The 17,077-nt window shown below is 40.6% G+C and overlaps 1 protein-coding gene across 1 annotated transcript in view; it reads right to left on the reverse strand.

The window, feature by feature from the left end:
* Nucleotides 1-327: 327 nt before the first annotated feature.
* Nucleotides 328-17,077, reverse strand: part of LOC108112822 (potassium voltage-gated channel subfamily H member 8) — a 57,319-nt gene continuing 40,569 nt past the window's right edge. The window contains exons 10-17 of the mRNA XM_017223125.1: nucleotides 14,560-14,761; nucleotides 13,376-13,555; nucleotides 12,696-12,814; nucleotides 12,077-12,157; nucleotides 8,208-8,303; nucleotides 5,838-5,991; nucleotides 5,285-5,409; nucleotides 328-3,400 (exon numbers count right to left, since the gene is read on the reverse strand). Coding sequence (XP_017078614.1) covers nucleotides 1,610-3,400; nucleotides 5,285-5,409; nucleotides 5,838-5,991; nucleotides 8,208-8,303; nucleotides 12,077-12,157; nucleotides 12,696-12,814; nucleotides 13,376-13,555; nucleotides 14,560-14,761 — 2,748 coding nt within the window. The 3' untranslated portion in view covers nucleotides 328-1,609. The remainder of the gene's footprint in view (nucleotides 3,401-5,284; nucleotides 5,410-5,837; nucleotides 5,992-8,207; nucleotides 8,304-12,076; nucleotides 12,158-12,695; nucleotides 12,815-13,375; nucleotides 13,556-14,559; nucleotides 14,762-17,077) is intronic.

The raw sequence follows: 17,077 nt of genomic DNA on the forward strand, positions 1-17,077 counted from the left end.
ACCCCTTTTTAACTCAAATTTGCTTGCCAATTTAATGCGCTTATCTTAACCAGAAACAGCAGGTGGAGTTACCCATAGAGAAGACCAAAACGAGGGACTTTAATACCCCCATTGACAGGCGAAGTTGACATACAATAAACTTGGCAATCAGGTTACCGGATTATGGTAGAGAAACGATACCAATCGACCAATTGAATTAAGCGCATTAAAGCCAGTGCCAGTCATGTCAAAGCGAAAAAATCAAGGCAGTCATCGGTGGAAGTTTGGAAAATCATTGGCCATATTGGGAAATTAGAGAGAGAGAAGAAAAATCACCTTCCATTTCCATTAATTTGTCACATCAAGTTTATTGTTTATTGAAATATCGAATATCCTTTTCATACTTTAGATGTATAACTACACATATGGTACATACAAGTATATATATATATATAGTCTCGATAACATTAAGTTAAAACATTTAAAAACGTTTATTAGTTTCTCAATTGAATAATTTCGCTTACTTTACATGGCTAAAATATATGTTTTGATCTAAACACATATAAAACTTATACACTTATTATCATAGGATGCTTACATCAAAGATAGAATGAAGCTCAAGTCTTTATAGTTTTGTTTTTCTTTTGGGGGGGGGAGGGAAGGGGAAGCAAATATACACATACCATATATATACTATATACACTCAGGGTATATATATGTGGGATGTTGGAAATTTACACAGTTAACAGTTGATTATTATTCGTTTTAGCCAACACTAATCAACACGGAATCAAGACTGAGAATTGAGCTGCCATCTCACGCTTGGAATCACAAATTACTTCTTAGCCAAATGCTAGAGAGCTCACTTTTGAAGTGGAACTCCGGCCATTCGACGTATTTAGCACACGATTGTCGATTATCTTAGGTAATAATCTAGGTTAACTCACGTCTCACAGTGACTAGAATCAATTTACAGCTTAAGTGTCTACAAAATCTTTTGAAGCCCCGTTCGAAATTCCTGTCATTGAGCTTGGCCTAACTAGGCTTAAATTCCAGGTCTTAGCTTAAAGGCGGTCTCCTACTTCGGGTTTAGTTTCTGTTTCAAAAGGCCTGAGAGGAAGGTTTTTAGAAACAGAACTTAAACCATCTTCTCTGCTTTGTTAACCCAACTTCAGGGTGATTAAACTTAACTAACATTTCACCATTTTCGTAAGTGTCAATGATTTTCTGATATTATTCTGTTGCCAAGCAAGGATATTCTCAAATTTGATCATAAATCGGAGGTCTCTGAGCTTTGTACTTCCGCTGACATATGTTTTCATGTATTCTGAGTAGCTTTCCCTTCTCTCGCTTAGGAAAATAAACATTTATCTCATGATTACAGCCTGAGCCTTATAAAAATAATCTGTCTCGGGGCTTGCTAGTTATCATTTCGGCTTCTCTGATATGCTTTACAATATGTGTAGGTATTCTCGATAAATCTAAGGGGGGCAAACAGATGAACAACCGAACTCATGTGTGTGTGTATCTTAGAGATATTAAATGTACAAGCGTCTTTGTGTTTCAGTATTAATTAGGACATAAATCACACATGGCGGTGTGCATGTTAATGACTCCCCTTGGCTCCTTCTTATTTGCTACTCGGATCTCGGAGGGAGCGTGTGGAGGGCAGACCACGCAAGCCCTTCTCCAATTTGTCGGCATCCCCCGCCGAAAAGCGGAAATTCATTGCCTGTCCTTGACCCTGATTCTGGTTAACTCCCAACAGGATGGGTCTTGAATTCCTTCGAGGTCCCAGGAGCTCAACACTCTCCTCTTCATCACCGCCGTAACTCACTCCGGCCACAGGAAGTGGCGTTTTGGCAGGAGGTGAGTACTCAGCGGTGGCTTCCGATAATCTTCGATATTCCCCGCTCCTCGAATGTTGCAGCTTCCAGGATGCCCTTCTCGTTGTTGCCACACTGGCCACACTCTGACTACTATTGCTGCAGTGTACCGAGGCATTGGTGGTGGTCAGATTCCCGGTGCTCTGCGATACCAGACAGCTATTCGAGCTGGAACTGCTGCTGGACAAGCTGGAATTACTGCCACTCGTGCTTTTCCTAATGCTCCGTTTCGATGATCTCACTTCTTGGACAGCGGGTGGCGGTGGAGTTCCCTCCACTGGGATTATGGAAACCGGGGGCTGCTCCTCTGGACTCAGCAGAGCATCCGTGCTCTTGCAACAGCTATGATGGCTGGCCGAGTGTTTCATTGTCCAGCGAAAATCATTGGAGTTCTCGTCATCCAAGGGCGGGTAGATGCGTCCAGGTGTTTGAGCTGCCGATGAAGTGATTAATCTCTCCTTGGAACTGGCCAAATTGGGATCCGCCGGTGAGACGCACTCCTCTATCGTGTTTAAGGGAGATATTTGCAACGTTTGCTTTTGCTGCAGGAGATCCATTTCGTTTTTAATTGTGGGTTCAATGCCCAGAAGACCCAAAACCAGGCGAGGATTGGCCAGAACAAATCGCTCGAAGGTGGGAAAATCTATGCGATAGAAATCCGTTTGACTGCTCCGACTGGTCGTACTCTTCTTGGGTTCCACGGGCGAGGCTGCCTTGGAACTGGCTGCATTGCTTGTGGGGAGCTGGACATCTCTGCCCCAAACTTCGGGTGGATGTGATGAACAGCGTTGCATGGCCGCCAATTCAGCAGCTCCCAAAATTCCACCGATTAAGCCATGTTCCACTGCTGCTGTGGCTGCCACTCCACTGATATTGGGTATAGATCTGGCTGGAGGGAACTTGAGCGAACTATGGGATGTCATGGCATTGGAGGTGAATGTCATTTCCTGTAGAGCGCTGATTGCATTCCGAACTTCGGCACTCAGTTGTGCCACATCCTGATGCAAGGTGGAAACCTGGGAGTCCAACCGCTCCAAGGAGGGCCTCTTTCCCCCTGATTGCTCTTCCTCCAGGGGTTCTGGTTCCTCAAAGGAACCACGATCTAGGCTACAAGCTGCATTTAGAGTCCTATGCCTCTTGTTCGTTTCCCTTAGAGTAATCAAAGATCTCCCTCGCTGGTGTAACCTCTGATTCCTGGGACTTCCCATGCCCAAAAGTGGCGATCGAGTGGCATGCAGGGGGGAATTACTTAAATTGTGCAAAGGAGAAGCTCCACTAGGTGGTCCTCCACCATTTTCCTTCTCCCCCTTGCCATTTTCCTCGGCCTCCTCGCGATTTTCATCATCCTCACTGATGCTGGGCAGTGGAAACGATGGTCCAATATCGGAGTCCTGGTTCTCATAACCCTCTCTCAAGTTGCAGGTGAGATCGTGCTGAATGTCGTTGGCGAACTGCTGCTGGTACTCCGGATAGAGACGCAGGACCTCCACCAGACCGCCCATGTGGATGCACTTCAGATCACAGTAGGTGAGCGCCTAAAAAATATGGAGTGGAAATATGGAAAGGCATGTAAGTAAAATGAAAACTCATAGCAAGTGAGCCAAAGGTCGTTTTTGGCGTTAAACGATTATGCACTTTGGATAGGGGCGGGACGGGGGCGTGGCAGCTGGTGTTTTTGCGCCCATGAACAACATGAAAAAGCTTAAACAGCATGTAAGCGAAGCTAGGGTAACTATCGGTTTGATGGACAAGTCATTCTAGCCTCTTCATCATTAACTTTCTCATTTGTACTTTTCTTAAAGAATTGGCTTATTGAAAATAATACTTTAGACCTAGAAGCCTTTGTTATATTTGAATATTTTTGAGGTTAAAAGTTTCTTTAATATAAAAAGGAACTCAATTCCAAAATCTAGGATTTTCCCCGATTACAGGGAACTTCTTCGACCATTTCTATCCTTTCAAGACGCCACACTTGGTGATGTTGACGCCTTGGCGTCTTCTTTACATACTCAAGTGCGCCATCTTGGCGTTTACACACATCCTCACACCCACAACGGCAAACACACACTTACACACAAACTCGCGGAGAGAGAAACGCCTTAAGTATCACTCATACGACCCGTGCGCCGTGTTGTTTACCGAAGTGGCGCTACAAGAAGGAAACCGCGCGTCGGCAGCTGCTCGCAATGTCTGCACTTTATTTCGCCAGGGCAGACATGCAAATAAACACGAGATAAAAGCAAAAGGTAAAGGAAAACTCAAACTCAAAAACCAAATATCAACAAAGGAGCCAGAAGACAAAGGAGAAACAAAAACAAGATATTTCCCAGGGTAAAAACTATGCATAAATTAAGAGCATTCCTCAACTAATTAAGCGACAATAAAATTGGAAATTCCTCGCTTAATTATTGTTGTCCCACCCACAAAGGGGGAGTGGCCTCCAATTGCCAGACAAGAGTTTATGGCAATTAATTAGGCGTGAAGCTTTTGAAACCTGAACCGCCCCGAGATTATTGCCATAATTAGTAAGAGTAAACGAGTAATCGTAGACGCGGCTTGAAGGATACCAGAAAAACCCCTCAGACTCTCAAGCCCCATTGACTTTCTATGCCAAAAAATAAAGAAAAACAACGAAACGAAACGAAAGCCCGGTATGCCAGGCGAAATTCAAACTGCTGTGCACTCATCTTGAAACCACTTGCTTTCTGCCCCTCTGTCGCTGTTAGGAATAAGATAAAATTTACGACAAACAGACTGAAATCGCAACTTGCTTAATCCTTAAAGAACTCCAGACTATGATAAAAATATATAATTAAAGCGACGGGAACTAAAAGAGAGAGAGCACGCAGGTCTTCACATGTCCTTTACCATTTGCTGACTTAAACGGCAATTAAGCTGTTTTATTCGAGCATTTACCCTGCTCGGAAGAGCACTGAAAGCAGTGAAGCCACAGGTTCTGCTTGGAAATTGAGTGATATGCTATTTAAAAGTGGAAGAACCACTGCATCCTGGGGTAAATTTCGTATGCAACGTTTAAGGGACTCCCTTTGGGTTTTTTTCACTGATTTTAAAGCCTAAAAATAAGGTTTAAACTAAGGAAAGGAAGGTTTGCCAAAAAAGATAGCTAAAAATAAAATTAAGCTTCTGAAAAGCACGAATCATAAACCTTTCAAAGGAAATATTTTACTGCACTTCATTGAAAATTAAATACCCCTCTCCTGCCTACAATCAATTCAAAGTTCCCCCAGCATGTCTTCCACTATCATCCGAATGCATTCCATTCACGTTCACCCTTGAGTTCCTTGTGGCAGAGGCTTGTGTAAAAATAAATTCTATTTAATTACTGCACATCCCACTCAATAAAGCTGCCGCTAGATTTCAATGGAGCTGGCCAAGAGGAAGTGAGATGGGGTTCTTACCTTAATATCGCTGCTGCTGCGGACGACAACATCCTGGCCAGCACTGTTGGTGGTGGCGGTCATCTGGCCATTGCTGGTGGCCACCAGGTGCACGTTGATATCGGAGCCCACGAGGTCGCCCTTACCTGTTGAAAACACAAAAGCAAAGAGAGAGAGAGGGAGAGGAAGAGAAAGAACGAGAAAAGGTCAGCACTATAGAGAATCAATGAGCATAAAAATAGAGCCTGGCATTTGTCTGGGCCAAGTAGTAGACCGACTTGATGGCCCTGCTCAAGTTGATGACACTGCCTGCCATGAATGAATAAACAAGCAGATGACTGCCTTACTGTCTTGGCCAAAGTGTAAATGGAATTCAGGCAGCACAGCTTCTAGGAGCGAATGAACTGAACATGAGTTCAATAAACGCTACTAGTCGAAACATAAACAAAATGAAAATTTGACAATCGATAAATGAAAATCAACAAGCAATTTTCCAAAAAAAAAAAAAAGCAATGAGAGAAAGGGGAAAATCTTTGGCTAGGACTGTGTGGGTTTGAATATAAGATAAACTCACCCAAGATAGCAACCACCATGTCATCCTTGATCACCTCCATGGAACCATTGCACAGATAGTAGATGTAGTTGAGGGCATCGCCTTTGTGGATCAGATACTCCCCGGGTGCACAGAAGTTGGTCTTTATGTGCAGGGACAAAAGTTTTAGGCAGCCCTGCAAACGAACATGCAACAAATCGGGGCTAAAATAAATGCGATTCTGGTTTAGTCAGGAATTGTTCTCGTCGGTCAGAGGCATTTAGCATTTAGCTCGGTCGCGTTTTATTTGCGCAATGAAACAAAAACGGCAACAGCTGTGTGTCCTTGCCCCGGAATGTGTCCTGCGGTTTAAGAACGACCCACCGACCCCACTCACCCCACTATTAACCCCCTTTTTCGCTCACAGAAATACAGTCAACCACCCACCCAGGCATTTGCCCACGAAAAGTGGCTTAAAGCGCGCTTATAACTGTTGAGTGGTTTTTGTTTGCGTTACTTTGCCTTTCTGAATAAGCTTTATTAATGTTTGCCGTCCGCCTTTGTCATTCGGCTTCAGTTTGCCCTTTTTTTCTTTCTCTGTATTTTGTCCGGTCATTCGGTCGTTCAATTCGCCCCGTTTTGTTTGTTTTCCAACTTAGCCTGAGTTGCATTTCATTAGGTGGCGCCTCCCTTTCCCTTTCATTCTATCATCCTTTTAACAAACTGAACCACAATCGCATTATCACGTCCTATAGATATCTTTGGAAATGGCGGGGTCATTGAATATATATTTATTAGAAGAATTTTAATGAGAAAAATCATTAACGATTTTTAGATTTGTGGCCATGGTGACCCTAACTAAGATGTTAAGCATCAGTTAAAGTTAAGCTAATTATGCTTTCCCTCCTGAAAGTTAAAACAAAGGAAATATATTTCCCGTTTTAATAATCACTTTCCACGAGGAAAACCATATATCAGAACAATCCGCTTAACTTGAACCAATATTTTTTTTCAGTTTGATAGGTTTTCACATGCGTTGTCAAAAAATTTGATTGAAATTCCTTGTTCTATTTTTTGGTAAAGAAATTAAACGGCTGCCATAGAAACGTTTGGAATTTCAAGCTTTGATCTGAAAAGCATTCCGTTTTTTGTTAATGGGAAAATTTTTATTGAAAATATTCGACTTTGTTTTGGCAGTTCGTGGATATATCAAACCGAAGTGTAGAAAAATGAATTTAAAATGTTCCTGAAAATCAATTTATGTTTATCAGCAATTGTTTTTATTCAGCCTTAGTAGTTCATAGAACTCTTGAGCCGAGTAGCATTTGAACCGTAGATGAGAAATCAATTACTGCACAATCTCTAGCTTAAGCCAGGCAGCTTTTACCCAAATGATTTCCATCTGCAACCCCCTGCGAGCACCCCCTAAACTAGGGAGTACAGTGGGCACCCATTAAAGCTTTTCGGCGGTTGACAAGGGTATTGACATTGGCCATCGAAAACTACTCGACCACACACACAGACGGTTGCATTCGAGGGGATTTTTGCGTACAAGTTTGCTGTTGGCCAAAAACCTTTTTCATGCTTCGCTTCAGTCAAACGAATGGAACTTGGCCCACAGGGCAAAGCCTAGGCAGAAGCCTCGGTGAGATGGCTCGTAAAGTTTACCTGTGAACATTGCCGTGGAAAAGGGGATTTAGGCAATTATTTAGCCTTAAATGTTTTGACTATCAACTACAAGCTAATGTAAGAGCTGCCTTCATAAATAAATATTAAAAAATATTCCAATCAACCTTCATTATATCATCCCTTCTCAAATTCCTAGTCTACACCCTTGTCTATCCAAAAAGCCGCTTCTTACTTTCATGTGTGAGTTTTTTTGCTTATTTGTATGCGGTTGTTTGCCTGTGTTTGAGCTTCACAACGACAAAGGACCAACCGAACGAAGCCCAAAAAACGTTTCAGTTAAGCCCGCAGTTAACTTTTGACTGCTTGCATGGCCTTCATCTTCTCTCTTTTTACCTGACCCCCACCTGTTGGCCCCACCTTTTGCCATCTTTAGCATCCCCCTCTCACATTCCCGTCCCTTCACTTAACGATTCCTGTCCCATTGCTGCTGATTATTTTGCCATCGCAGCCATTTCGTTCCATTTGTCTGAAGTTGAATCGCTTTCAAAGCGACATACGTATTCTTCGACCCCTGAAAAAGAGCATTCGCACAGGTACACTGGGAAAATAAACTAAGCGAAAATTAAGATTTACAAATTTGATTTGAAGATTAGAAATCTCTTTATGACATCTCTACAGAAAATGCTGGACAAATATCTTAAATAAATTTTTGTTTTAGGAACTAAAACTTTCTGGGAGAAACAACTTTCATAACATTTTCTTACAGTGTAGGCTCAAACTCACCTGGGAGGCCGCTTCAAATATCGGCAGCTGTAATATTTCACGATGTAGATGCATGGAGACGTCGCCACGGAGCTCCTCGGGAAATTCGCGTAGCGTCTGTAAGTAAAGGAAAGCCCAAGGAAAGTGTGAGTCAAAGATGAGTGGAGAGGCAAACATAAGCACCACCCTTAGACACGCACACACACACACACAAACTCACACACGCACAAGTGAAAAGAGAAAGTGGAATGAATATACACGTGGAAATTGAATCGCCTGAAAATTGTGAGGGAAATGCTTGGCATTATTTTACTCTGGCACCAGGGAAATGTTCAAGCTTATCTGGACTTGCTTGTTTTCCAAATGCAATGTGTAATATAAGACGGGAAAAGTGTCAGTTGATACCCTGTAAATATTGGTAATAATTCAGACTTTTGCTTAAAAGGAAATCAAAAGTAAATAATAAATTAAAACTTTAAACAGAAATTTATTTCTTGGGAATAAAAAACCAAATACATTGTTCTCTTTTCCAATAAAATTTAACTGATTTCGATTCATCTTTTGTAGCGATTACCAGAAATTTAATAAATATTTATAATAGTTTTCCGCTTTTCTTTTATGCCAATCAAGCAGTAATGATCAATAAACCATAACCCCACCCTTTAATTTCAGCTCCCCAATAAGGCGAATTCTCATGAAAAGCAAAGTCCCTCTTGATTTTCCACATCCTCCTGCCAGGGTATAATTATATTTTCCCTTTTCCTTTCTTTTTCCTTGACTTCCTTTCAAGTGTATTGGATGGGAATTGTCGGTGTTTCGGGATTAACATGGAAATTGAGGGGGAATTTGCATCTTTCTTGTTTACACACTCAACACCCACCACACACCACCCACCAATTGTTGTGACTTTCTCTGTAGCTAACCATATGTATACATTTCTAGGGATTCCACGGGCTGATTAAGTTCCAGCATTATTCATATACACGAAAATCGCGCGAAATTTGCTTGCCAACTATGTGGCTGGCGAAATCTGTGTGGTTTTTGCCCAATTTCATGGATTATGGCTTTATGTAACCAGTGAATCTGCTTATGGTGAATTCAACTTAATTGTATAAATAGTTGGTCAACTAGTGGGCGTGTTTGTATGTTTGTATGTTTGTGTTTGTGTTTGTGTATGCACATTAATTAAGGCCAAAAAGCAACTAAATCAATTTCAGTCCGGCCAGATCTTAATTAAAAATTCACAACGAATGCCAAAGCAGAGTGCAAAAATATTTCTGGCCAAAATAGATGTCAGCAAATTTCCAATTCCATTTTTGGTATGTCCAATGTTACATTGGAAAATGTACAAATGTGGTCAAGAAAGTAGTTTCATTTTGGTTAAAAATGTATAAAAAATATATGCAGAAGGTTTCTGATTTGATTTTTACTAATTTATTTGTTAGATTATTATTTTATATAAATATTTTTAAAACAGGAACTTACATTCTTCCAGTTACAACAATTTAATCAAGCTCAACTGTACACATTTATGAGGGAAAAACAAAAAGAGGAACTTTGGCTAACCAAGCGAAACTAAACATGGAAATATGTTGAAAGTTTTTCCTGGGTTTTGTTTGAGTTTTGCTGTTGCCTTTTTATTTCTGCCTCCCCAAAGGGCAATTCCCAAAGAATTGTTATTTATGTTCCATTCTGTCTCTGTTTTCCCTTCTCTGCCCGTTGAAGTGTAAAATATTTTACATTAATTGCACACACACACACACACACACTGGCCAGAAGTCGTTGCTAAAGTGGGCGGCGCTTTTCTTTTTTTTGTCGGCCTGAACTTAACTTGAAATTTTGCCAACATCATTTAGCTTTTAGAGGGGAAACTCCGACATTTTGCCAGTTAATTTTCATGCGCAATAAATTAACAATTTAATTTAGTGCCAGTACGTCAACGCCCACTCCCCTTTTCGCTTCACCCAACCAATTTTCGGGGCTATAATTCGTGTGGCATCGACAGGTCGTGTGTGTGTGGGTGTGAGAGGCTCTGTCTATATTTCATGTTTGGTCTGTAATTAAATTGAATTCCATTAGGCGTTGTCAAAATTCCAAAATTACAACACTTGAAGGCGAAGCCAAAATCGGTGTTTAATTGCTGCTTAAATGGTAAGACAAGTGCTTAACATTTTCTGCCTTTAACTCGCGATTAAGCAGCTGACAGTTAGCTTTTCAGACTGACATGAAGAATCAAAATGTGAAGGGTTATTAACTTTAAGTCTTTAGACTCTGAAAACTGGTACAAAGTTAAGTTATTGAAAGAGAGAAAGGATCTGCTTTTTTGGTCTTTGAAAAAATACGTACAGCAAAAAATTTACCAATTTAGTGACTCTTCAAGATGAAATTTTAGAATATTTAATCATTATTTCCGGAATATTAAAATATATATTAAATGATCCTTGCATTTCCTTGATATATGACTCCTATAGACCTCGTAAAATCCTCATTTTCCCAACTAAAACGAAAGTCCATTAAACTAAAGTCCACAAAGCGAAAGCCATGCACCAAGGCATCCTGGATGCAGAGATAAAAGTGGGTTTTATTTGAAGAGGTTTTAATTAACACTATTAAAAGAGAGAGAGAGACAGAGGGAGAGAGCGCGGGGTGCAAAGTTGTTTGGCATGGCTCTTTGCTAATAGCAATTAGCGAGTGGGAATCGCTGCTCTTTCGACTACCCAGGCACTTTTCCTACATTTTATTGTGCAGCATAAGTTTGAGTAGGAAAATAAACTTTTCCATCGCCCACCTGACCGAGAGAGTAAAGTTGAAACAAGTTTAAAGTTCAGAACTGCAAAGCATCGACCAATGATTGATTTCTTTCGGTCAACAATCAGCTATTTCCATGCAGATGCAGAAAAGTTTTCACCCCAAACCACCTCCCTGGAACAAGTTAGGAATTATAGTGCTACAGTTTCAAAGCCGATAAAAATAAACAAGAAAACAAAAGCAGATGTAGACTGAAAAGCTAGCAAAAGACAGCTCAGAACTAAATTAGCAAAAAGAGCAAGCAAACTGTGAACTTAATGCACTTGACAGCTTCTACCCAGAAGAAAAGATACACACACACACACAGATAGCATGTCTTCCTTTCTACTCGAGTTAATGTAATTGTAAAAATTTTTAATTAAAATGTAGATTCTGCCCGAGGGCCGAAACAACATACAGGGAAAAACAATGAAAAGCCACAGGAAAATCCAGACAAGCAACCCATCCACCCGTTCACACATATAATTTCGATATTTAATTTTAACTTTTTGTTCGAGTGGCAGAGGCAGAGGCATTGGCAATGGCAGTGGCTGTGCGGTTGAAATACCTCAACATGGATGACCAATCAAAGGTGGGTGCCACACATTTGGCATTTGACCCGCAGCCAATCAATAAGTCACATGTCCAAAGTAGAGTTCGATATATATGTTAACCCCACGGACATTTGCTTAATTAAGGGCTCAGACGTTTATCGGAGAGGAAAGCCCTCAGGCACTGACGATTCTCAGCTCTGATTCTGGATATGAAGTTTCAGTGAAGTCAGTCAAGTCGAATCTAGCGATAGACAGCTGCGTCGACAACTTTGCCAATCACTTTTTTTGGCCAAGGGTGGGAAAGTAAATACAGAGAAAGAGAGAATAGTTTCCTTAAACCACATGAAAATTGATACGTGAGACAGGAAAATAAGACAGCATAATAAGGCCCAGGTTTAAGACTACTTTTCCATTTCCAATTTCCGAAACTTATTGAATATATATTGACTGGTTTCCCCCAGTGTATAGCCTTCATAATTTATGACACGCACACATTCAATCGAAAGGGAGATGGATATGCCTCGAGGGAATCGGCTGCTGGATGCTCACCTCGTATATGTCAATGCCATGGCTGAGTGACCAGGAAGTCTGAAAGTAGTCTTCGATGCGCTGCTTCAGCTCCTTGGGCATCTGTAATGAAGAGATCATAAATTATAATTGCATTCGCTTTGCTTCAGTTTTTTCCCCTTTATTCCCCCTATTTTTTCCCTCTTTTTACCATCTTAGCGTTTAATGAGCTGCGATGCGCGCTACTTTCACTTCATTTGCATGCATTTCGCGGTTGAGAGCCGCACAAATGCGCTTAATTGTGCAGCGCATTGCGTATGCGACGTGGGTGCAGCTCATTGCGTATACGCCGCGTGCGCTGCCTAATGGTGCGACCCTCAAGCTTTAGCCCCGCATATCAACAGGTTGCAGGCCAGGCAAACACGATGCCCTAGTATATGCTAGAATCAGCAATTCATGCCCTTGAGCCACCATTTCCGTTCCATTTTCCATTTCCTGCCCAGCGTTGCGTGGCATATGGAAAATGTGCGCTGCATTCTAATAAAACCCATCGAGTGCCACTTCTCTAAGGTCCTTTCCATAAAAAAGGGGTTCATTTATTTCCCGATCCCCTGCGGTCGCTGCAAATCTCAATTCCATACTCTCTATCATCAATACTCACATTGTGCAGGGCCACAAAGTCCTTTAGGTCGCGCCATTTGCTCTCATATAGCGAACGACGGGAGTACATCCTTTGGATGATGGCAGTCACGTTACCGAAGACCACGGCATGCATCAGAGCTGGGTAATGAAATGGATACGATATGTCATTAAATCTGAAGAAGGTAGGCCAAAAAAAAGCAATAACAGCCATGAACTCGGCTCGGGATGTTATTTTTCAGGCCGCAGTTTTCATTATTTTGATAATAGCCTCATATTTTAGACTCTAGTTCCTGGTTATGATATGGAATTGCCCTGAAATTAATTAACTTTAAGGGGCTTTAATGGGAGAAAAACATTATAATGGGACTTCTGATTCAAACCTGCTTTTTAATTTCTTTACTTTAGGTATTTATATATCACTTCTTACTGAAACATACTTTGTAAATAGAATAAGCTTTAAAATTACTTTATTTAAACTAATACTAAAGCAGAATATTTCTTAGAAGCTAAGCTATTTAGGTAAACAAACTCGTAAAACTGAAGCCATAAACTCCACGAGGCACAGTTCCCAACCATTTTCCTGCCATTCATGGAATGCCTTGCCCAAATACTTAACAGTCTTGGGATTAAAATTATGTATGTGTAGTTTTCCCGCATCTTTATAACAATATTTTACAGTTCAAACATTAAAGTACCCACCGCCAATGAGCATCATGATGATGGTGAAGACCTTTTCGGCCGTGGTGTTCGCCGAAACGTTGCCAAATCCCACGGATGTGAGACTGGTGAAGGTGAAGTAGAGGGCCGTGGAATACGTTTCCGCCGCGGTCAAAATGGCAACGGAAGCGTTTTTCCTTTCCGCCAAAAGCTGCAGCCAACCTGTGAAGAATACTTGAGGCATTTAATATGTGGGGAAGGCGAGAAGAGGGAACAGAGAAGAAAACTTGTTTAGTACGGCGTTTAATTACAATTTGCGGGCCAAACAAATTGGGCTTATCAAATTGACAATGACTTGGACTAACTTTTCCGACTACCGACTTTGTCAGTCTTTCTCTGTCAGTTGTTAGCTCAGCTCGTGCCAAAATCCTTGGCAAACTGTTTTCGACCGGTCCGGAAACGTCAAGAGAAACTTTTCGTGTCAGTCAAGCTTGAAAGATTTTTCCACCCACTGATTAAGTGCCAGAAAATATCATGACGCGAAACTTTTTTCCTCTCTCCATAGCAATATGTGTGTGTATAATCTATAGTATATACCACAAATGAGATGATTTGATTCGATTTGATGCAATGTTCGCTAATCCGTAACCAAACTTTAAACCCCGGGTAACACAATATTCATTAACCACACGTGTAGTGGGTGGTGGTTTGGGTGGCTTGTGGGTTATTCGGTTGCTTGGTTTTCGGTGATCCAGGTGATGGTGTACCCTTCCAGGATGGTGGCCCAAGGGAGGCGGAAAATTCAGTTAGCGTTCGACTATGCCCCGCCCTTCACTGTTGACTAACCAACTAACCAAATTACCTTTGGTACACACTCTCAAATCTCAGCCACATCCACACAGTTGTGGTCAATATGATAGCATTGGTAATCAAAAATTTATTATTGACTTAAACCTATTGTCAGTTTGCAATTGTTTGTGTCTCTTAGAAAGGTTAAGTTTTCTTTATGTGATTAAAAATATGGAGATTTGATACTTTGATACTTTTTTCAAAACAAACAAATTTAACATAAAACAGTCTAGTCGTGAGAATGAAGAACTTAATAAGATGTAAAAAGTTCAAAGGCTTTTTATAACTGGTTGCCTGAGCCATTGAGCTATCATTTTGACCCCACCTGTAGTTGTAATTGTAACTATGCGGGACCTTCAGCAAAGGTACATACTCACCGATGTTGCTTTCGGGGAACCACTCGTACTCCTTGACCGCTATCACATACCAGATGCAGGCCAGCCAATGGGCGGCCAGCGTGAAGGAGAACATCAGCAATGTTAGTATCATGGCCGTGTGTTGCGAGTATCGATCAATTTTTTGCAACAGACGAGCGAGCCGCAACAGACGCGTCAATTTCACAAGATGGATGTGCGATTCCTGGGCGAAAAAAAAAAAAACGTAACAAAATGCATAAAAAATATACATACGAGTAGGGCCAAACGACCCACTTCAAGGTTGTTAAAATGTAAACGAACAGTGGCGAAATGCCACGCCTCTTTCGCGTTTCTGCACTGCCCATTAGTTTGGTTTTTTCCTACCGATTTTCCCTCATCTTGTCACAATTTTTCCTCATTTCGTCCACCGAACTTTTTGTTGCCCACTTTTCGGGGCATTCAAAAAGTACAATTTTGTTGCCTACTTTCCTGGGCATCTCAATTTTTTTTGTTATGTGCATTTTGACCAGGCTAAGGGTCCACACTAAAAGAAATCACAAAATTGACAACTTCCCAAGGCCCGCATGGCCGCGTCTAAAAAAAAGGGACGGAATCTGAAGAAAGGATGTCATCAAAAAATAAAAAGATGAAGTGGCGGATAAATAGGAGGTGGGTTAAAAGTCTAATGCAAACATAAACAAGCTTATCGGAGGGCCTGACCCGGCCATAGAACTTGAGTAAATTGAAGGCTAATGCCATCGTTTAACCTTAGATGGAAATTTTTATTTCTCTTTCGTGATTGCCGCTGACGAAGCGTTGTCGTCAAAAAACACAGCCTCGAGGTACACAGAAAAAATTACAAAAAGCGGAAATTGTAATTTTTTGTTTAGGAAAATAAGATATTTAAAAATTATTCTTAATTTTAAGTTTAAAAATATTTAAGAACTACCTTTGGCAAGGCAAAAGCAAAAGAATGAATACATTTCCTTCGGTATTCTCGAAAATTCAATTTACACTCTTGAAGGACAAAAAATTGATGAAAAGGTAACAACGTGTTGGTAAGAATAGGTGGGCGAAGACTTACAAACAGTTTAGCTTGGGCGTTTAGGTAGAGCGTCCATAGACAGACAGCTACGGCCTCGCTTCTTCTCTTTCATTTGCAGTCTGTACGCACTATTGCTCTAACAGTGCGGTACAAAACTATAAGGCACTAAAATTATAATTTTGAAATCAAATCTTCTAGCTTTAACTATTACTAAGGCCTTTTTTGTATTTTAAAATATTTTTTTTTTATTAAAATAAATTACACTTATAACACGCACTGTATAAATGCGTAGGTTTTCTGTCTACATGATAGACAAAGATAGAAAAAAACAACATCAAGGGGAATTGTAATTCTTGTTGCAATTTGTGCTGCGCTTTCACTTTCATTCTTAGCTTTCCACTCCCATGATTTGGCGCCCACACCCACTCCCCCTAAACACTGTCTCTTTCTTTGCTAAAGTTTTCCGCTGCCTCACGCTCTCTTTGTTTACTTTTCACTTTGTGCAAACAGCGACAGCGACAACATCAGCACGGCAACAACATCATCGTCCACAGCAGCAACAGCTTGGCGAGAAAAGAGGAGGAAACTTCCTTGAATTCAACTTCCTCAGAATTTCTCCCAGTGACTGACGGCCTTTTTGGGGTCTCAAAGATAATTAAAACTTTGGAATAAACTAAATATGCAAAAGTTTCAAGTGCATTAGCTCAAATTGTATGCAAAGCGAGCAAAAGTCTAAAATAAATATCAAAGTGTATAAAAATGTAAAAGTTTAAGCCCCAAATACATTCATAAATGACTTTTGGCCAAGTTTTCCGTTGCTTTGGCGAGTGTTACAAATTCTTACAATTAGAGAACATTAAAGTTTTATCGAAACTTTCTGTTTCAGCAGCTTAGCGCACACGCCTCTGATTTGACATAAAGACGGAGGAAAAAAAGAAGCGAACTTTCTCTGTCTGGCCCTGAATGTGGCTAAAATTTCCTGGAGCGGAAGTCACTGAGAGTGGGGGAGTAAGGCAGCTTGCAAAGGCGCCTTTTATTTGATCAGTGTATCCAGCGGAAGTTGGAAAAGAAACAGCTAAGAGAAGAAAAAACCGCAGTATGATGACGGAGCGGTAAAAGAAAATCAATGAAACATGAGTTCGACCGAAATTAAGCTCAAATGATAATCCCACAGGGAAAAGTCCTTACAATAAATCAACGGCAGCTATAGAGAAATTTTACTTGTACTTCTAGGAAATAATATAATATTGATTATTGTTTTTTAAATATAAATCAACAAGGAATTGTTAGGTGAACTTGAAGTATTAGTATGCCCAAAAATAATATTTAACTAAACTCTAAAAATACTTTTAGATCGCCTATGTAAAGGCCTATTATTTTATTTATATTTCAAACCCAACCACTTTGCTAAACGTATTTATAGACCCTTGTAAGTAAATCTTAAGTTTTATGTACAATTATCATTAAGTTTTAATCGCCTAATGCTTTTATTAA

The sequence above is a fragment of the Drosophila eugracilis genome, unplaced genomic scaffold (assembly GCF_018153835.1).
Source record: "Drosophila eugracilis isolate 14026-0451.02 unplaced genomic scaffold, ASM1815383v1 contig_90, whole genome shotgun sequence".
In the NCBI taxonomy this organism is placed as follows: domain Eukaryota; kingdom Metazoa; phylum Arthropoda; class Insecta; order Diptera; family Drosophilidae; genus Drosophila; species Drosophila eugracilis.